Raw genomic sequence first — 22,785 nt, 5'->3', positions numbered from 1 at the left:
ATTAAATGGCTTGATTCTGGATGTTTATAAATGCTGGAGTTTTTAGAATATTTTTTTTTTTTAAAGATTTTATTTATTTATTCATGAGAGACAGAGAGAGAGAGGCAGAGGGAGAAGCAGGCTCCGAAGGAGCAGGGAGCCCGATGCGGGACTCGATCCCAGGACCCTGGGATCATGACCTGAGCCGAAGGCAGACGCTTAACCATCTGAGCCACCCAGGCGCCCTAGAATATTTTTGAGCTTACTACACAAGGTAGCAGTAACAGGAAAAAATTATCTCTTAGATCTAGGATTTAAATATCTGTCATTACATAATGGGTCACTTTCCCAGCTGAATCATGTGAGCCTATCTCTGGGATGGGTGATAAAACTGGACTAAGCCAAGAAACTTTTAATGTTATTTCTTTTTTAGCTAATTTTATTTTAAAACTTTTAATTACCTCAGTAAATACATATTGTATATTTTTGCCTTTGGTTAGGTAAATAACCATTAGTGGTAGAACAGAGGTTTGGAAATCAGGGAGCTCTTCTTGTATTTTCTGTGTCATAGATTAATGCTCTAAGGGACAACTCATGTAACTACCCTGAGCCTGGCTTATCTGTATACTGTTGTCGGTAGGCCCTTGCTGCCCAGTAAGGGAGTCACTAGCCACAGGTGGTTACTGAGCCTTTGAAGTGTGGCTGGTCCAAATTGAGATGTGCTCTAAGTGTAAAATATACACTGAATTTTAAAGACTTAGCACAGAGATAAGAATGTAAAATATTATATTGCTCATTTGTTCATATTGATTACATTGTTGGAATGATAATATTTTGGGCACATTGGTTAAGTAAAAATATTATTAAAATTAATTTCACCCATTTCTTTTTTCCCTTTTTTTTTCCCCAAAGTATCTCTATGCCCAGTGTGGAGTTCAGTCTCATGATCTTGAGATCAAAAGTTGCCTGCTCTACTGACTTAGCCAGCCAGGTGCTCCTTTTTGTCTTTTTTTTAATGTGGCTGCTAGAGAATTTTAAATTCCATACATGGCTCACATTATATGTCTTTTGGACAGTTCTGGTTTGGGCAGCATTTCCTAAACTAATTCATGAAATATTAATAAGTGCTCAATGAAACACAGTTTGGAAGATGAACAGTGTCCAGTAGAACCTTTTGCAATGATATAAATGTTCTATATCTGCACTATCCAATATAATAGCTACTAGCCACTGATGGCTGTTGAGCATTTGAAATGTGGCTATTTCTGACATTGAAAAATTGAAATGTGGAACACCTGGGTGGCTCAGTCGGTTAAGCTTCTGCCTTCGGCTTAGGTCATGATCCCAGGGTGCTGGGATCAGGTCCTACATTGGGCTCTCTGCTTGGTGGGGAGTCTGCTTCTCCCTCTGCCCTCCCCCCGCTCGTGTTCTCTCTCTCTGTCAAAAATAAATAAATAAAATTAAAAAAAGAAAAATCGAAATGTGGAAGAAAGGAACTGAATTTTGAATTAGCTTTATTTTTTTATTTTTAATTTTTAAAAAATTTAAGTAACTAAATAGCCACATATGAGTGTCGCTAATATATCGGGACAGTACTGATCTAGAAGATTTATGAGATTGTTTTATTCAAAGACCTGTATATAAGGACTTGTTTACTATATTGCAAACTTGCTTAATATGTCTGTGATTTGGATTTATTATGAGTAATGATAAGTGATCAGTAACAATAATATTTATTGAGTACCTGTTATTTATCAGGTACTGTGTAAGTACCAGAAAGAGGATTTGTATGATAAATTATTTATTAAGAGCTTAACTATATGTATTGCTCATTTTTTGTAATATGCTGGATGCATTGTGAATTCCAGGATGCTATTTGGGCTTTACCATGTTTTCATTAAAGTCTGGTTTCTTTCCTTTCCTTCTAAGTGCCCTTCTGTGAAAGCCTGGCTCCTTTTGAAAAGTCTGAGTGATGTGCTGCCTTGTTAAAGGATTTTTTCTTGAAAGGGAAACCTACACTTTCTGACAGATGATGATAGTTTTGTTTTTGTTTTTAGTAAACTTTTTTTTGTTTATTTATTAGTGTGTGCATGCAGCGGGTGGGGGGTGAGTGATACATTCATATGTATCCCCCGAAAAGTTTTTAGTAAACTTTTTTTTGTTTATTTATTAGTGTGTGCATGCAGCGGGTGGGGGGTGAGTGATGGAGAAGGAGAGAGAATCTCAAGCAGACTGCCTGATGAGTGGGGAGCCCGACACCTGGCTCAGTCTCACGACCCTGAGATAATGACCTGAGTCGGAATCAAGAGTTGGGACGCTTAACCAACTGAGCCACCCAGGCGCCCCTGTTTTTACTAAACTTTTGAAGTTAGTTATGCTTTTACTTTAACAGGAACATGTACATGTTTATACAGAGACTTAAGAGTTCGGTATTATGTAATATTCTCGTTTATGTGTACACATATATTTATAAGTACTAGCATCGAGCAGTGTTCGTTTATTTGTTATTACTTCACAGTGAAGAACAAATGTCATCATGTCTGGAATCAAGCGAACAATCAAAGAAACCGACCCTGATTATGAGGATGTATCTGTGGCCCTTCCAAATAAGCGTCATAAAGCAATTGAGAATTCAGGTAAAACTTCACCTGCTTTAGGAAGTTATTTCTTTATTGAGATATGCTTCCTTATAAGATTTATAGTGACTAAAACAAAATGCATTTCCGCTGTTTTGTATAATTTGAAGAGGGATTAGTTAAGTGCTCTGTTAATAGCAATACACCATGTGTGTCGAAAAAGGCCAGAAGACAATCACGTAGACAGTGGAAGTGTCAATAATGAGACTGGCTGTAAGGTTTAGTTATCATTGTATGTTACGCATAACCATAAAGTCTTATAATATGCAGTGTGGGTAGATGATAATGGGTGGTACATGGATTAAGGTTTTTTATTGTAATAGTGGCATATTAATGTCTATTAGAAAGATATGGTCTCATTCAACTTGTAGTTTTGTGACTACTGTTGCTTAGGATAAGGCTAAAATTATTTTAAAATATTATGTTAATTGGATGTTTCATATGGTTCTCAGATGTGGTGTAAGTAACTTAAAGGTGGTATACTAATGATTTAAATTTGGAAAATAGTCATCTAGTTTAACCCCTGCACTTAGCTGCTAGTAGTTTAGGCTCAGAGGCATTAAATTACTTGCCCAAGATCATGTAATTAGTTGAAGAGCAAATCATCAACTATGTGTCTGTAGCTACCCAGAATATTATTATTTATTTATTTATTTATTTTTTAAAAAGCTTTTATTTATTTATTTGACAGAGAGACAGCGAGAGAGGGAACACAAGCAGGGGGAGTGGGAGAGGGAGAAGCAGACTTCCTGCCGAGCAGGGAGCCTGATGCGGGGCTCGACCCAGGACCCTGGGATCATGACCTGAGCTGAAGGCAGACGCTTAACAACTGAGCCACCCAGGTGTCCCACTACCCAGAATATTTTAACTATCTCAGGAAAAAGTGCTAAATTTGAGTTTTTAAAACAAATTATTGCTGAAATTCACTACTGTTTATTTAAATAATAAATCTATGTAAGCTTGCACTTACGGCTGGGTGAAGAAGGCATCCAAGTCATAAAGTGTTGTAGCTTCACAAAGATTTGTGCCCCTAGAGTTGAAGTGGTGAAAGGAAATTCATGTCTCTATGCGGTCAAATCATATGTATCCCCCGAAAGTCTTTGTGGACCAAAAATTATCAAATTGAATTCCAAATAATGAAAACATTTCACTGCAACCTTTCCCCTCATTCAGTTGTAATTTTATTTATAAGGAAATAATTTCCTTTGAATAATAAGCCAAATAAATGTGACACATATCCATTACTCAAATGCATCAGATGGCATAACTTTTTTAATAAAAATAAGAGGGAAAACTGATTGTTTTAGTAAACATAATAATTTCAGTTTGAATCTAGGGTAAGTTCCCAGATACTCTGCCTAAGCAGGGACAGTTTTTCCTACTGAGGGATAATTTGCTATTTTTCCTCTTGGTGACCATACTGTGCCTAATCCCAAACCATATTTTTATTTTTCAGATTTTGTTCAAAGTAGATTTGGTAGGATGCTTCCTTTTGCTTATATTTTGTTTATTGTTTTTGTTTTTGTTTATTCCATGAAAGACATAATTTAGAAGAGTTTCCCTCTAAGGAGCTTAGATAAAACCGCCTTCAGTGATCACGGTCTCTGACTTCAGCCGCTCCCTTAAGAGTATCCACTGGTTTCTACAGACAAGGAGGGGTGTGTGTGTGTGTGTGTGTGTGTGTGTGTGTAGTAATAATAGAAAATACTCTTTTTTTTCATAATGACAAAAACCAGTCATTTCCCTCCATGCAGACATATCCACAAGAATGCTCACTTACACCATTATTGGTTTGAAGTTGCCAATTTAATGGCATGTTTTACAGGGAGAGAATGACATGGGTCATCAAAGGGTCCATATTTTCTCTGCAGTTTTTCATATACTCCAAAGCATGAGTGAACACCATTTTTTTCATATTACAAACACAGGCTCATTTTGCAGAATTCCCAGGTTTTTCTTTTTTCTTTTTTAAAGATTTTATTTTTAAGTAATCTCTACACCCCATGTGGGGCTTGAACTTACAACCCCAAGATCAAGAGTCACATGCTCTACTAACTCAGCCAGCCAGATGCCCCAAAATTCCAGGGTTTTGAAGCAGTTATTTGGCTCTTTTTTCCCCTTGTATCTGATATTTTAAATTTTGAGTTGCATATTACTTTGAGTACTCATCATCTGAATTCTATCACCTCTAGAGGCATTTTTTTCCTTTTTTTTAAATTTCAAGCTTTTTTTATTTTTATTATTTTTTTATTTTTTATTTTTTATTTAAAGATTTTATTTTTATTTATTCATGAGAGACAGAGAGAGAGAGAGAAGCAGAGGGAGAAGCAGGCTCCCAAGGAGCAGGGAGCCCGATGCGGGACTCGATCCCAGGACCCTGGGATCATGACCTGAGCCGAAGGCAGACGCTCAACCATCTGAGCCACACAGGCACCCCAAGCTTTTTTTTTTAAAAAGATTTATTTATTTGATAGGGAGAGAGAGCATGCCTGAGGGAGAAGCAGAAGGAGAGGGGAGAATCTCAAGCAGACACTGTGACACCAGGCTGTCACGACCCTAAGATCATGATCTGAGCTGAAACCAAGAGTCAGACGCTTACCTGACTGTGCCACCCAGGTGCCCCCCCCTTGAGTTTTTACTTAAATTCCAGTTATCATATAGTATAATATTACTTTCAAGAGTAGAGGCTTTCAGGGGTGCCTGGGTGGCTCAGCTGGTTAAGTGTCTGCCTTCGACTCGGGTCGTGAGCCCAGGGTCCTGGGATTGAGCCCCGTGTTGGGTTCCCTGCTTGGTGGGGAGCCTGCTTCTCCCTCTCCTCCCTTGCTCATGCTCTCTCTATCTCTCTCTCAAATAAATAATAAATAGAATCTTTAAAAAAAGAGTAGAAGCTTTTTTTTTTTTTTTTTTTTTTTGCAGAGAGAGGGTGGGGAGGGGCAGAGAGAGAGAGAATCCCAAGCAGGCTCCACACCCAGGGCAGAGCCTGCTGTCCGGCTTGATCGCCTGACACTGAGATCGTGACTAGAGCCGAAATCAACAGTTGGATGCCTAACGGACTAAGCCACCCAGGTGTCCCAGAAGCATTTTCTTTACTTTTGAATTCTTTTCTTTACTCATTGTTTTAGGTAGTTGTGATCAGGAACTGCTGAATTGCTTGCTAGATCCTTCTCTAGGGAAGGAAGCTTCCTGCCTTCTTATGAACTGCTCTTATGTCACAGACTGCTTCCCCTCTATCTATCTCTTTATTTCCTTTGTCCTCAGGGCTGTGGTTTTTTCACAGGTCACCAAATATTTCTCTCAGAATCTTAATGGATTTTTTTTTCTTGTTCAGTAATTTTATTTTGGTATAATTCCAAGCAGGAAAATTGCAAGGAATACTTGTATGTCTTTTATCCAGATTAATTTGCCAGTTGTTCATATTTTGCCTCATTTGATTTATAAGTCTTTCTCCCCACCCCCAGACACACACACACACACACACACACACGCTCAAATACATGTACGTATGCATGCAGGTATATATGCAGATCATTCTTTTTAAATCATTGGAAAATAAATTGGACACCTGCAAATACAAGTGTATTTCTTAAGGAGATTCTCTTATGTAATCACAGTATTATTATCAGAAGCAAGAAATTTTAACATTCATCCATTACATTATGTAACGTCCGGTCAGTATTCAGTTACCAGTTTTGCAGTATCGTATTTTATAACTACTTCCCCTCTCTAGGCTCCAGTCCAGGATCACACAGTGCATTTTGTTGTCATATCTCTTTATTTATTTTTTTTAAGATTTTATTTATTTATTTATTCATGAAAGACACAGAGAGAGAGAGAGAGAGAGGCAGAGGGAGAAGCAGGCTCCCAAGGAGCAGGGAGCCCAATGTGGTACTCGATCCCAGGACCCTGGGATCATGACCTGAGCCGAAGGCAGACGCTTAACCATCTGAGCCACGCAGGCGCCCCTTGTTGTCATATCTCTTTAATCTCCTCAACCTTTCTACCTTTCTTGACTTTAATGTTTGAATCATGTAAGCCAGTTATTTTGTAGAATGTCCTTCAGTTTGGGTTTATTTGATGTTCCCTGTAATTAGACTTAGCATTTTTGGCCAGAATGCCTTAGAGTGATGTAGACTTCTGAGTGCATTATATCAGAAAACACATGAAGTCAGTTTGCCCCCATATTAGTGATGTTAACTTTTCATCATTGGTTAAAGTGACAGCTACTAGGTTTCTCCACGTAGGAGTTACTGTTTCCTGGGTTTCTTCTATTGCATACTGACTTAAATCATGACAGTCACTGAATAATTAGACCTTGAATTATTTTATGTTCATTGTGCAGCTCGAGATGCTGCTGTGCAGAAGATTGAGACTATTATCAAGGAACAATTTGCACTTGAAATGAAGAATAAGGAACATGAAATTGAAGTCATTGACCAGGTATAATGGTGATAAATTAAAAAAAACAAAGCTGTTGCAAAAAAATCTATTGAGATAGAATCATGGTTTTTTCCCCAGTAGTGGGGAGAGGGAGAGGGAGAAGCAGACTCCCCACTGAGTGGGGAGCCTGATGCACATGTGGGGCTCAGTCCCAGGACCCTGATATCGTGACCTGAGCCGAAATCAAGAGTTGGATGCTTAACTGACAGAGCCATGCAGACGTCCTCTCCCCCTTTGCTGTTCTTTTAAAAAGAGTGTTCTCATTTTGGAAAAAAGGCATATGTCTTTTTTTTTCCCCATATGTGAAATTGCAGAAAAACATAATGAGGAAAATTACTTGAAATTCCATCCCAAAAAAATAATTCCTTTTTGCTCGTGCCCAGTATCTTGACTTTTCTCAATGGATATGCATACATATATATAAATATACATATTAACATGTCTATATACTCTTATAAACATTGGCTTTTGTCACACTTTTAAAAAGTCTTTTGCAATTTGACAGGTGGAGATCATCATTTTTATTTGCCTTTCTTTGATTATTAGAAAATTTAAGTTTTGGTCATTTGTATTTCTTATTTTATGAATTTTTTATAGTGTATCTCTACTGTCATTTCTATTTTTTAAAGTAACAAGTTGACATTTGTTTTTAGCGACTGATTGAGGCAAGAAGGATGATGGATAAACTTCGTGCCTGCATTGTTGCAAACTACTATGCTTCTGCAGGACTTCTGAAAGTTTCTGAGGTAAGTCTTCCTCCTATACAGTCATTTCTGGCTATCCATATTTGTTGTGTGAAGGGGAAATTAGTGTTGATGTGAAATTCCTGCCTTTGAAACATTTCTTATAGTGACCTTTGGAATTCAAGAAACCTAGCCTACCTTCCTGGGAAAATACATAAACTGTCAATAATCCTAAGTATCATTTTTCCCTTTATTTATTTTTAGTTTTTTTATTTAGAGAGAGCATGCTCATGGGGTGGGGGAGGGGGAGAGGAACAGGGAGAGAGAGAATATCAAGCAGGCTCCATGCCCAGCACGGAGCCCCACACAGGGCTCAATCTCATGACTCTGAGATCATGACCTGAGCTGAAATCGAGAGTCATACACTTAACCAACTTAGCCACCAGGCACCCCAACATTTTTTCCTTTATATTAAATCCTTTTCCAACTGATATTTAGCACTGTCCCTAGGCTTTGTTAGATACAAAGTTGAGTGAGACCCTATTCTAACTTGCTTTATTCTTCATTTGATTGTGATCAGCTTTGGAGTAAGTTATAGATAGATTGATTTTCCTACTGAAGAGCAATTTATAGTTTCAGTAGATATATCCAATTCAGGAAGCCCTGATTTTTTTCCCTCACTTTCTATGAAAAATTTTCAGATCCACGTAAGAGATGAAATAAGCACCTGTTTGTGCATGACTTAGATTCACCATCTTAACGTTTTGTCACCTTTGCTTTATCTGTCTTACTTTTCTGTAAAACATTTGAAAATAAGTTCTAGGCATCATGACACCTCACCCTTAAGTACTTAAATCGTGTATTTCCTAAAGGTTATTCTTCTGTGACTTCCTGATATTATTTGATGACCAGTCCATGTTCAGATTTTCCCAGTCATCCCCAGAATATCTTTTAAAGCTGTTTTTTTGATGTAGGATCTAATCAAGGTCAGTGGGCTACATTTGGTTATTTGGTTTCTTCTAGACTCATTTTATCTAAAAGAGTTCACCTTTCCCCCCCATAATATTGACTTATTTAAAGAGATTAGGCCATTTATCTTTATAGAATATCCTACATTTTGGGTTTTTTTTTTCCCTTAGGTTATTCCTTCATTCCTTCTATTTTTCTGCAAACTGGTAGTTGGGTCTAAAGATTTGATTAAAGTTAGAGGTTTTTGGCAATAATAACTTCATAGGTGATGCTATATACCTCATATTGTATGACATCAGGAATCCTAGTAATCAGGTTGTCCTGCTGTTAGGAATATTAAGTTTTATCACTTAGGCAATGTGATTGCCGCTGGATTGCTCCATTTATAAGGGAATGGGGATAGGATTGAACTGAAACAGAAGTGTTTCTTGTTTGACATTTTGATAATTTCCTATAACTTTTGTTCATTTTTCATTGTAAAATTTCTTTTTCTTAAGTTTTCTCAAATAGAATTAGATAATTCTCTTGGATAGTACTGGCTCAGTAGAGTGGTGGCAGGCCTGGGAAAGATGTGATGCCATACTGGTTTGCATTGTTCCCCATGGTTTTTACAGATAAGACGTACCATGTTTTGGCTTTCATGTCATCCTGTGTTGCTTGAGGGTACCTGGCTTTGGTCATACTCCCGATGTTGTCTTAGAGAAATCTGGAGCATTATTTGAATTTAATCTTAGATGGTAGATAGTTGTTTCTTCTACTACAGGAGTTTCCCTAATACATACTAGAGTCTGAACTATTTTTTAGAGCTACCATAACAAATTACCACTAGCTTCGTGGCTTAAAACAAGAGGAATTTATTATCTCCTGATTCTGGAGGCTAACAGTCCAAAATCAAGGTGTTGCTGGACCATGTTCTCTCTGAAGGCTCTAGGAAAGAATCCTTCCTCACCTTCTCCTATCTTCTGGCAGTTGCTGGCAAACCTTGGCATTCCTTGGCTTGTGGCTACATCACTCCAGTTTCTGCCCCTATCTTCACATGGATGTTTTCCCTCTTGTGTGTCTTCACAGTTCTCTCTCTCCACATTTCCCTTTAATTAGGTAAGCCCTAATCCAGTATGACAGTATCAACTTGATTACATCTGCAAAGGTTTGGGGTGGACATGAATTTTTGGGAGACACTCTTCAACCCAGGGCAGATTTTACTGTCATCTGTTACATGGCTTGCTATTGGATCCAATAAGATGGACATTACAAGCTAGCATCTGCGTGACATGGGACTTGCAGCTACTCTGTTTGAAGAGCTGGTTGTCCGTTTCATGTTTTGTTGTTTTTAAAATTTATTTATTATTAGAGTGTGTGAGTGAGGGCACGGTAGGGATGGGGAGCAGAGGGAGAGAGAAACTCCAGCAGACTACCTGCTGAGTGGGGAGCCCAACATGGGGCTTGATCTCATGACCCTGAGATCATGACCTGAGCTGAAATGAAGAGTTGGATGCTTAACCAAGTGTGCCACCCAGGCAGCAGCCCCCCCCCTTTTTTTAACTGTTAGCAGTTCTGAACTGTGTTATTTGGTAGTCTAGAAGTGCACTGATTTTTTTTTCCCTGTTATATTCTGATTAGAATTTATTCAAGGATATTTAGGTGTATTTTTGTCTATTATGGTCTGCCATTTAATTGGTTTTAGTTTGCTGTAACAAAATACATCACAGCTTAAAAAATACCCTTTATTATTGAGATTCAGTAATTTTGTTGCTTTGAAATGCTAGCCTCTGGCTCCTTTCTTCTTGCTGAATTATGTTAACTGCACACTTTTTAAAAGCTGGGCTTCCTAGGAACTGTAGATGTATCCCATTATAACAGAATACACTGTATTTTGTATCCAAGTAACAAGATAACACAGAAATACTCCAGGTTTCAGTACTGGACTGATGACAAACTTTATATGTAAGTATGAATCATTTTAAAGCATTCTGTACTACATTTTACTCCTTCGTGGGAGCCATTTTACATATACATTTTTTAAAATATTTATATATTTTACAGGAACATTTTATTTAGAGCAGTTGATGTGTTTATGTTAAAGCAGTGTGAGGCTTATTTTTTTTTAAAGTCAAACTTACTTTCAATATGTTACTATGTATTTACCTCTATTTTTCATTTAGTTTCAGAGAACTTGCACCTTTAGCTTTTTAGTGTTAGGACCCTCACATAATTATCACTTTCTAGCTTTTGTTGGCTCAGACCACATTAAGGAGTTTGGACTTCATTTTATGGGTGTGGGCAGGTTTTGAAGGATTTTAAGCATGACCCGTAAATAGATAAGGGTTTTGGAAAAATTAAAATTTTACCACTTCCGATGCATTTGATTAAAAGTTTGTTTTGTTTGCTTTCATTTTTGCAGGGATCAAAGACATGTGATACAATGGTTTTTAATCATCCTGCTATCAAGAAATTTTTGGAGTCACCATCTAGGTCATCCTCTCCTGCCAATCAGAGATCAGAGACACCATCAGCCAATCATTCAGAAAGTGATTCTTTATCTCAACATAATGATTTCTTATCTGACAAAGACAATAACAGCAATATGGATATAGAAGAAAGACTCTCAAACAACATGGAACAGAGACCAGGCCGAAATACTGGAAGGGTATAGTTTGATGGGTGGGAGGGAGAGGAGAAGGGAACTCGTATTTATTAAGTACGTACATGTACATGTTATTCCATTTCACCTTCCTAGGAACCCTAGGAAATACATTAATTATATCCCTTTTGGAGATGAGGAGACTGAGTCTCGAAGAGCTTACAGTTACCTTTGTCCACAAGTATCAGAACTGAGAATTAAACTGAATTAAGCTGAGAATTAAACTGAATCAGAACTGTGCATGTCACAACTCCTAGATGCCATCCACATTGATAAGAGAGAAACCTTGAGGAATTGGCAATTCTGTGACCTTGTCCAAGGTCTTTCCGTTCTGTCATGTTTGTTCTCTCTTCATCATTTTCCTTTGTGAAACTTTAATGCTTTAATGATGCTTTAATAACTGGGGGAAACTTGACAAATAATAAATAGAATTGAAAACCATTTATTCCTCTTTGATCCTGCCAGTTTCTTATTTGAGTTCCCATCTCAAGCTGCTCTGAACTTCTTGGTATAATACTTGGCTATAGAGCACTTATTGGATGATTTTTCTCAGCCAGGTGTTCTGTGATAGAGGAAATCTCCAGGTTGCTTTTCACATATTCAGACATCAAGGATTTGATTTATTTTTGATAAAAATCAAATTTAAAAAATTTTCTGGTTATAAATTCATATGTGTTCATCGTTAAAAATTTTAAACTACAAGAAAATAAGAAAGAATAGAAAAGTCATTCATAATGCCACTACCCAAAAATGAAAACTCTTAATGTTTGGATTTACTTGTTTCTTACCAGTATTATTTCTGGGCAAGTACTGCATGGGTTTTGCTTTTTGTTTTTTGGGTTTTTGTGTGTGTGTGTGATTTTTTGTTTTTTGTTTTGTTTTCTTAAGATTTTATTTTTAAGTAATATCTGCACCCAACGTGGGGGCTCAAACATACAACCCCAAGATCAAGAGGTCGCATGTTCTACCATCTAACCCAGCCAGGCACCCGTTTTTTTGTTGTTCTTGTTGTTGTTTTGTTTTTAAATTAAGAATTTAGGCAAGACTGGTCATAGGATTTAGACACTTACCATCTTGTATGTAATATACATGCTCATGTTTATGTAACATATTTGGTATTATGTACCAGGCGCTTCTCTGAGTACTGTACAAAACAATCATGTGAGACAGGTACTGTTACCTTTTTTTTTTTTAGAGGAAGTGGCAGGGAGGGGCAGAGGGAGAGGGGGAGAAAGAGAATCTTAAGCAGGCTCTATGCTCAGTATGGAATCCAGCTCAGGGCTCAATCCCAGGACCCTGAGATCATGACCTGAGCTGAAATTGAGAGTTGGATGCTTAACTGACTGAGCCATCCAGGTGCCCCTAGGTTTTTTTTTGTTTGTTTGTTTTGTTTTAAGTAATCTCTACACCCAAGGTGGGGCTCAAACTCACAACCCGGAGATCAACCATCACATGCTCCACTGACTGAGTCAGCCTGTTATCCTTATTTTATAGATGAGGAAATTGAGACAGAGAAGTTAAGTAATTACACAAAATTTCACATCTAGTAAATGGAAGAGCTAAGATTTAAACCCTGGCAGTCTATCTCCATAGTCAAACTTTAATCATTTGTCTACGGCACTTCTCATTGAAAAATTTTTAATAATACAGAAGATTGAAAAGAAAGTGAATTGTACTTCTCACTGAAAAATTTTTAATAATACAGAAGATTGAAAAGAAAGTGAATTCGGTTGACCCCTTTCCCCATTCCCATTTCCCAGAGGTAACCACATAATAGTTTCTTGTATATTCTTCCATATCCTCTTTGCATATATAGCATAGATGTGTCTGTTAAAAGCACATATATACACATGGAGTTATAGTGAACAAACATTTTGTGTAAACTAATGGAAAAGATACAATAAAATTACTTTTATGCTGAGAGGTGCCACAAAGCCAGAGAATTTTGTAATTAAAAAAAAAAATCTGAGTTGCTCCATTCATAATTTGAATGATTTTGTGGTTTCTGCCTATTGGAAATTGTCCAAATTGAAAGTGAAAATTGATTATGATTTCTTTCAGGACACTGCTAGTATTACTGGCTCTCATAAAACAGAGCAGCGGAATGCTGATCTCACAGGAGATGAGACTTCACGACTTTTTGTAAAGAAAACTATAGTAGTGGGCAATGTGTCCAAGTGAGTATCCAGTTGAATTCTCTCATTTTCAGTTTCCATTTATCTTAATACTCTGGCATACTTTTATTATCGTAGTATTACTGTAGGAAGAGGTCTTAAAGATTTTTTCCCTCAAACTCTTAGTTGTTTTAAAAGTAAACTAAGGTCCAGAGACTTGAAACTGCCTCATTGTGTCTACTAATCTTTGACATAGAATAAAATTGTGCTTGGTAAAAATTTCTGAGACAATAGCTTTTATTTTATACAAATAGGTTTTTGGTTTTTTTTAAGAGTTTATTTTTAAGTAATCTCTATACCCAACGTGGGGCTGGAACTCACAACCCTAAAATCAAGAGTTGCATACTCCATTGACTGAGCTAGCCAGGCACCCCATATACAAATGGTGTATTTTATCAAGCATATTAGTGTGGATAAGTTTAGAAGAACTTTTGACTTTCTGACTTAGGTCTCTCCTTCAGGGCCTTAGCTAATTGCTAAAAAATGTTTGTTCAAATTGAAATGTTTTAAATTTTTAACAAAAAGTTGCAGAGCATGTCTTGAAGACAGAATTTCTCCAAGCTGAAGGACTAGCTCTTTAATAATATGCTCTCATGATGTCTTGTGGGAGCACCATCATTTTGACAAGTATCTAGAAATGGATAAAGACTTAAATCTTCAAATAGCATAAGAATGTTATTTTCTCACAAAGTCTTTATTTTCCTTTCTCCTTCCTCATTAGGTATATTTTCTCTGTGCTCTCTTATCATCTTTATCATATTATATAGTCATTTCCTGTTTTTATGTATTTTTCCCAAATCAGACTGGAATCTCTTTAGGTAGAAAGTATGTCTTGTTTTGTATCTTATAGTAGTTGGTATTCACTAACTATTTGATTGTTGAATAAGTTGATAGATTTATGAAAATTATAATTAGATTCAGTTATTGAAAATAAAGGATTCAGGCAGACAATAATTATTTGAGGGGAAAATCAGGTTGGGGGGAAATCTTCCAAGCCCCAGTTAATGGACCACAAATAACAAACAAGAAGTACATTTAAAAATCTCAGGATAATAAAAGCAAAGATTTCTAATGGTCTGTGTGATAGTATTTAAATAGAAGCATAAAATATGATTAAGGCAATTAGATTTCTATTTTGTAGATTATTTTAGAATTATCAAGGGGACTCTCGGATCATGTGAAATGTTAAGAGTTGGGGTCTTAACAATAGTATGAGACCTGTCAGCTCAGAAAGTCCAAAACTGGAAATCTAGATGGACCACCAGAAGATTGGGGAGAAACCATCATTGACATTTTCAAATAATTACATTTAATTTGTAGGTGTTTGGGATTTTTGAAGACCAGCTAGAACTGATTAATCATGGATTTTAGGTAGAGAGGGAATGATTGGCGTAGGAGTTGTAAAGTCCTTGTTTGTTCTGGAGGAGGGAAAAATTATTGATTTATGTTAGACTTGTTAAGATTGTTAGAGTATCTAAGATAATAACTAAAAGAGTAGACATAGAGATTTTTTTAAGATTTTATTTATTTGTCAGAGAGAGAGAGTGAGCACAAGCAGGGGGAGTGGCAGGCAGAGCAGGCAGAGGGAGAAGTAGGCTGCCCCACTGAGCAGGGAGCTTGACGCGGGACTCTGATCCCAGGATCCTGGGATCATGACCTGAGCCGAAGGCAGACGCTTAACCGACTGAGCCACCCAGGCATCCCTAGACATAGAGATTTAAACTTTAAAAGTAGTAAGAGGAAGGTGGGGAAATTGAATGAAAAAAGGTCGGGTGGGGGAGCGGGATCCTGATTCCAAAAGAAGGCACAACCCCAAGATCAAGAGTCTCACGCTCCACTGACTCAGCAAGCCAGGCACTCCCAGACTACGTTTTGTTTTTGTTTTTGTCGTTGTTGTTGTTTTGAAGATTTATTTATTTATGTGACAGAGTGCACTTGAATGCATGGGGGAGAGGCAGAGGGAGAGAGAATCTCAAGCCGACTCTGCGCTGAGCACAGAGCCTGATGTGGGGCTCTATATCACGACCTTGAGACCATGACCCAAAACCAAGAGTTGGATGCTCAACCAATGATGCCACCCAGGCCCCCCACCCAGACTACTTTTTTGACTACTGTTAGAGTAAAGTTAATCAATGACAGTAGGAAAACCAGGAAGCTTTCTTTTGTTAAAGATTTTTTTTTTTTAAGATCTTATTTATTTTTTCGAGAGAGAGAGACAGCGAGAGAGGGAACACAAGCGGGGCAGAGGGAGAGGGAGAAGCAGGCTTCCCGCGGAGCAGGGAGCCCGATGTGGGGCTTGATCCCAGGACCCTAAGATCATTACCCGAGCTGAAGGCAGATGCTGAACGACTGAGCCACCCAGGCGCCCTCTTTTGTTAAAGATTTTATTTATTTATTTATTTGAGGGAGACAGCACACAAGTTGGGGTTGGGCAGAGGAGAGGGAGAAGGAGACAATATGGGGCTCAATCCCAGGACCCTGAGACCATGACCCAAGCCAAAGTCAGACACTCAACTGACTGAGCCACCCAGGCACCCGTAGAAAACTTTATGTCTAGAAATTCAAACAAACAACGCATAAGTCAATGAAAAATCACATTAAAATATCCAAAACTAAATAATAAAATCAAAATTTATAGGATAACACTAAAGAAATATTTAAAAGGAAATGTCTGCAGTAAAAGAAAATGGAGTAGAAGAAAAGCTTAAAATTAGTGAACTAAACATCTCAATTAGACAAAATAATGCAGTGGGGGAAGCAAAGAAATTAGGGGAAAAAGTATACACAAACCTGATGAAATTAAGGAGAAAGAAGACAAAACTATTAGAAATGAAAAAAGACATAGCTACAGATGCCATACTATTTAGGAGATAAGAAGTAATGAACATCTTTATGCCAATACATTTGAAAATCTAAGGTGAAATGGAGAGTTCCTAGAAAAATACAACTTAGGACTTAAGAAAGGAAAAACCTTGAATAGTCTTAGAACTACTAAGTAAGTTTAATTACTGATTTTTAAAACATTGCCATCATAAAACCAAACCAAACTAGTAGTCTTAGATTGCTTACAGGCTGAGTGAGCACATGATTTCAGTTGTATACAAAATCTTCTGGGGAGGGGCACCTGGCTGGCTTAGTTGGTAGAGATTCTTGATCTGGGGGTCGTGAGTTTGAGCCCCAAGTTCGGGGTGTAGAGATTACTTAAAAAAAGTAACCAAAACCCCCCAGAATCTTCTGGGGAAAAAAGGACAGCACTTATCAGTTTATTTTATGAGGGTAGCCTAACTTTTTTTTTCAGATTTTATTTATTTACTGGTCAGAGAGAGAGAGTGCACCAGCAGGGGGAGTGGCAGGCAGAGGGAGAAGCAGACTCTCCAGTGAACCTGGAGCCTGATGTGAGACTCGATCCCAGGACCCTGGGGTCATGACCTTAACCGACTGAGCCACCCACATGTCACTGGCCTAACTTTAAATACAGCCAGACAGTTTGTAAGAAAAGGAAAATTGTAGGACATTTTCAGTTGTGAATATAGGTGCAGAAATACTGAACAAAATCATTAAGAAACGGAATTCATTAAATGCAGAAATGATAAAACTTCACGACGAAGATATGCAAGTTTGGATTAACATTAGAAATCAATATAACGTGGCCCACTGCATTATTAAGGGTAACCATAGGCATAGATAAACGTATAGAAGGCCATGACCATATTTTCCAACAGAATGTAATAATTAGGAGGCCTCATGAAATAAAGGGAGAGCTAAAGATACTAGTTTTGCCATGGTCAGGACTGAAGGGAATGGTTTGTTTTGCTTTTAAAAGGTAGGAGACCAGTTGTAACCTTCCTGGCAGTAATGGGTAGGAACCAGAAGAGTTCAGAATTCTAGCACCCTGAAACCCGAATGAAATCAACACAAAGGCTAGAGTGTCCCTAGCCCAGTAATATGTCAATTTATTTCTATCTCATGTATCTACTTGGAAAAGCAAGGTTGATTTTTTTTTTTTTAATTGCATGGTGGTAATCAGAAAATAAAACAAACTTTAAGGGAATGTTCCTTAGGAAAAAAAAAAGTTTAAAAGAAAAGGATTAACTGCGGGCGCCTGGGTGGCTCAGTTGGTTAGGCGACTGCCTTCGGCTCAGGTCATGATCCTGGAGTCCCGGGATCGAGTCCCGCATCGGGCTCCCTGATCGGCAAAGAGCCTGCTTCTCCCTCTGACCCTCTTCCTTCTCGTGCTTTCTATCTCTCATTCTCTCTCTCAAATAAATAAATAAAATCTTTAAAAAAAAAATAAAAAAAAAAAGAAAAGGATTAACTGCAAAGACTCACTTTGCTTGGTTAGGTGATAGAGCTGTTAAATTTTGATGGGATTAAATTTTTTAAGTAAAATTAATTTTTAGGGGAGTGGGGATATAAACTTCCAGTTATGGAATGAATAAGTCATGTGGATGAAAGGTCCAGTAAGGGAGTATCATAGTCAGTCGTATTGTAATAGCATATGGGAACAGAAATGGTGAGCATAGCATAATGTATTATTGCATCAGTCTGTTGCACACCTAAAACTAACGTAACACTGTGTCAATACACTTCAGTAAAAAATTTTTTTCACCCTTATTGACATATAATTAACAAAATTAAAATATTTAAAGTGTATATTATGATTTGATGCATGTATGCATTTTTTTTTTTTAAAGATTTTATTTATTTATTTGAGAGAGAGAGAATGAGAGATAGAGAGCACGAGAGGGAAGAGGGTCAGAGGGAGAAGCAGACTCCCCGCCAAGCAGGGAGCCCGATGTGGGACTCGATCCCGGGACTCCAGGATCATGACCTGAGCCGAAGGCAGTCGCTTAACCAACTGAGCCACCCAGGCGCCCCGCATGTATGCATTTTGAAGGGATTCCTGCCATCAAGTTAATTAACAATACATCCCTTATCACCTCACTTTTTTTAAGATTTTATTTTTAAGTAATCCCTATACCCAGTGTGGGGCTTAAACCCACAACCCTGAGATCAAGAGTCTCAAGCTCCATTGATTGAGCCAGCCAGGTGCCCCATTACCTATTTATCTGTGTGTGTGTGTGTGTGTGTGTGTGTGTGTGTGTGTGTGAATATTTAAGTTCTGTTCTCTCAGCAAATTTTACAGTGTTACCTACTTTAGTCACCATGTTATACATTAGATCCTCAGACCTTATTCATCTCAAAACTGAAAGTGTATACCCTTTTACCAACTTCTATTTCCCCTACCTCCAGCCTCTGGTAACTGTTTCTCTGCTCTGTTTCTATGAGTTTGACTTTTTTTTACATTTTATATATAAGTGATACCATGTAGTATTTATCTTTCTCTGTCTGGCTTATTCCACTTAGCATAATGCCCTGCACTTTCATCCATGTTCTCACCAGTGTCAGAATTTCCTTCTTATGGCTGAAGAATATTCCATTACACACACACACACACACACTCAGTTGACCTTTGGGCAATCTTGAGCAATTCGAGGGTTAGGGGCACCAACCTCCTGCATAGTTAAAAATCCACAGTGAAGAATCCACCCAGGTGGCTCAGTTGGTTAAGCATCCAACTACTTTTTTTTTTTTTAGATTTATTTATTTGAGAGAGAGGGTAAGGGGAGAGGCAGAGGGAGAGGGAGAAAGAGAATACTCAAGCAGACTCCCCGCTGAGCATGGAGCCTAGTGCTCAATCCCAGGACCCCAAGATCATGACCTGAGCTGAGATCAGGAGTCAGACACTTAACTGACTGAGCCACCCAGGCACCCCAGCATCCAACTCTTAATTTTGGCTCGGGTCATGATCTCAGGGTTGTGTTGAGCTCTGCACTGAGCATGGAGCCTGCTTAAGATTCTCTCTTTCCCTCTCCCTTTGCCCCTCTCCCCACCCCCGCTCACTTGAGCACTCGTTCTCTCTCTTAAAAAAATAAAAAATAAATAAAAATCCACATATAACTTTTGACTCCCTAAAAACTTAACTACTAATAGCCTACTGTTAACTGGAAGCCTTACTGATAACATTAACAATTGATTAACACATATTTTGTATGTTATGTGTATTTATTTTGTATGTTACATGTATTATATAATGTATTCTTACAATAAAGTAAGCTAGAGAAAAGAAAATGTTATTGAGAAAATCAAGCCAGGAGCCTTGCTCAGTCAGTAGAACATGCAACTCTTGATCTCAGGGTTGTGAGGTCAAGCCCCACATTGGGTGTAGAGCTTACTTAAAAAACAACCACCAAAAAATCAGAAAAAAGAAAAAATCATAAGGAAAAGAAAATACATTTACAATATTGTAAAAAGAATCACACATATGGGATGCCTGGGTGGCTCGGTTGGGCATCTGCCTTCCGCTCAGGTTGTGATTCCAGGGTCTTGGGATCGAGCCCCACATCGGGCTCCTTGCTCAGCTGGGAACCTGCTTCTCCCTCTGCCTGCCGCTCCCCCTGCTTGTGCTCTCTCTCTCTGACAAATAAATAAAATATTTTTTAAAAAATCGCACATAAGTGCATCTGCACAGTTAAAACCCATGTTGTGCAAGGGTCAGCTGTATATGTATATACATCTTTATCCATTCATGTCTTTATTCATTTATCTGTTAATGGACATTTAGGTTTCTATATCTTGGCTATTACAAATAATGCTGCTGTGAACATGGGAGTGCAGATAGCACTTTGATAACCCATTTTCGTTGTCTTTGCATATATACACAGCAATGGGGTAGTTCTAATTTTTTGAGGAACCTCTTGTTTTCCATAGTAGTTGCACCAATTTATGTTCCCACCAGTAGTGCACCAGGATTCCCTTCTCTCCACGTTCTTGCCAACACTTGTTATCTCTCATATTTTTAATGATAGCCATTCTAACAGGTGTAAGGTGATACCTCATTGTGGTTTTTTTATTATTTTTTTATTTTTTAAAAGATTTTATTTATTTATTTGAGAGAGAGAGAATGAGAGAGAGAGAGCATGAGAGGGAAGCGGGTCAGAGGGAGAAGCAGACTCCCTGCTGAGCAGGGAGCCCGATGCGGGACTCGATCCCGGGACTCCAGGATCATGACCTGAGCCGAAGGCAGTCGCTTAACCAACTGAGCCACCCAGGCGCCCTACCTCATTGTGTTTTTGATTTGCATTTTTCTCATTATTAGTAATGTTGACCATTTGTATATTTTGTTTGGAAAAATATATATTTAGTTCCTCTGCCCATCTTTAAATCAGATTTTTTTTGCCTTTTTTTTTTTTGCTATTGAACTGTGTGTGAATTCTCTGTATTTTTTGAATATTAACCTTTTATCAGATATGTGATTTGTAAATATTTTTTAATTCCCTATGTTGCCTTTTCATTTTGTTGATGGTTTCCTTTCCTGTGCAGTTTTTAGTTTGATGTAATCTCACTTGTTTATTTTTGCTTTTGGTGTCAAATCCAAAAAATCATTTCCCAGACCAGTGCCATGGAGCTTACCTCTGTTTTCTTCTAGGAGTTTTATGGTTTCAGGTCTTAAATTTAAGTCGTTCATGTGTTTTGAGTTGATTTTTGTGTGTGGTGTAGGATAGGTGTCTATTTTCATTCTTTTGCATGTCGCTGTCCAGTTTTCCCAACACCGTTTATTGAAGAGACCTTTCCCTCTTGTGTATCTTACCCCCTTTGTCATAAATTAATTGATCATATACATGTGGGTTTATTTCTGTGCTCACTTCTCTTCCATTGATTTATGTCTGTTTTTATGTCAATACCATACTGTTTTATTACTGTAGCTTTGTAATATAGTTTGAAATCAGGAAGTATGATGCCTCCTGTGTTGTTCTCTCTAAAAAAAGAGGTTATTTGGGGGTCTTTTATGATTCCACACAGATTTTAGGGTTGTTTTTTCTTTTTCTGTGAAAAATGCTGTTAGGATTTTGATAGGTATTGCACTGAATCTGTAGATTGCTTTGGGTAGTATGGACATTTTAACGATATTAATTCTTCCAGTCCATGAGCATGGAATATCTTTTTATTTGTGTCTTCTTCAGTTTCTTTCATCAGTATCTTATAGTTTTCAGTGTGCAGACCTTCCACTTCCTTGGTTAAATTTATTGCTAAATATTTTATTGTTTTTGATGCAATTATAAATGGCATTATTTCCTTAATTTTCTTTCTGATAGTTGTTAGTATTAGAAGCACAATTTTTTATGTTGACTTTATATCCTGCACGTTTACTGAATTTATTAGTTGTATTTTCATTTATTTTTTAAATATTTATTTACTTATTTGAGAGAGTGGGGGGAGGGGCAGAGGAAGAGGGAAAGGGAAAGCAGACTCACTGCTGAGTGCGGAGCCTGACATGGAGCTTGATTTCAGGACGCTGTGATCATGACCTGAGCCAAAATCAAGAGTCAGACATTTAGCCAACTGAGCCACTCAAGCACTCCTGTTTATTAGTTTTAACTGTTTTTGGGTGGAATCTTTAGGATTTTCTGTATATAATATCTCATTATGTTCAAATAGAGACACTTTTACTTCTTCCTTTGCAATTTGGATACCTCTCATTTCTTTTTCTTGCCTAATTGCTCTGGCTAGAATTTCCAGTACTGTGTTGAATAAAAGTGGAGCGTGTGAGTATCCTTGTCTTGTTCTTGATCTTAGAGGAAAAGCTTTCAGTTTTTCACCATTGTGATGTTAGCTGTGGGCTTGTCATATATGGCCTTTATTATTTTGAGGTTTACCCCCCTCTATACCCAGTTTGTTGAAAGTTGTTATCAAGAATAGATGTTGAATTTTGTCAAGTGTTTTTTCTGCACCTGTTGAGATGATCATACGATTTTTGTCTTTCATTTTATTAATGTGTATCACACTGATTGATTTGCAGATATTCAACCATCTTGCATACCTGGAATAACTACCACTTGATCATAGGGCATGATCCTTTTAATGTGCTGTTGAATTCTGTTTGCTAATATTTTGTTGGGGATTTTTTGGGGGGGTGGATTTTTATATCTATGTTTATCAGGGATATTGGCTTATAATTTTCTTGTAGTGTTGTCTGGCTTTGCGATCAGGGTAATGCTAGCTTTGTAAAGTGAATTTATAAGTGTTCCCTTGTATTTTTTTGGAAGAGTTTGAGAAAGATTTGTATCAGGTTCTTCAAATATTTAGTAGAAATCACCCTTTTCACCATCTGATCCTGGAATTGTCTTTGTTTGGAGGTCTTTGATTACTGATTCAGTCTCCTTACTAGTAATTGTTCTGTTCACATTTTCTATTTCTTCATGATT

General features: G+C 37.6%; 1 protein-coding gene across 5 annotated transcripts in view; it reads left to right on the top strand.

Moving 5' to 3' along the window:
- The window catches only part of YEATS2 (YEATS domain containing 2), a 108,118-nt gene that overhangs the window by 16,970 nt on the left and 68,363 nt on the right, over positions 1–22,785 (top strand). For all 5 annotated transcript variants that reach the window (XM_088025225.1, XM_088025227.1, XM_088025228.1 and 2 more), the window contains 5 exons: positions 2,498–2,615; positions 6,955–7,052; positions 7,706–7,798; positions 11,106–11,351; positions 13,407–13,522. In XM_088025225.1, the coding sequence (XP_087881351.1) occupies positions 2,516–2,615; positions 6,955–7,052; positions 7,706–7,798; positions 11,106–11,351; positions 13,407–13,522 (653 nt within the window). In that variant the 5' untranslated portion in view covers positions 2,498–2,515. The remainder of the gene's footprint in view (positions 1–2,497; positions 2,616–6,954; positions 7,053–7,705; positions 7,799–11,105; positions 11,352–13,406; positions 13,523–22,785) is intronic.

This window comes from Eumetopias jubatus, unplaced genomic scaffold, assembly GCF_037043125.1.
Source record: "Eumetopias jubatus isolate StellerSeaLion01/CBP00866 unplaced genomic scaffold, mEumJub1_p1.0 scaffold_1, whole genome shotgun sequence".
Classification (NCBI taxonomy): Eukaryota; Metazoa; Chordata; class Mammalia; order Carnivora; family Otariidae; genus Eumetopias; species Eumetopias jubatus.
Note: the sequence above shows the minus strand (reverse complement) of the source record. Positions and strands in the feature narration are given on the sequence as shown.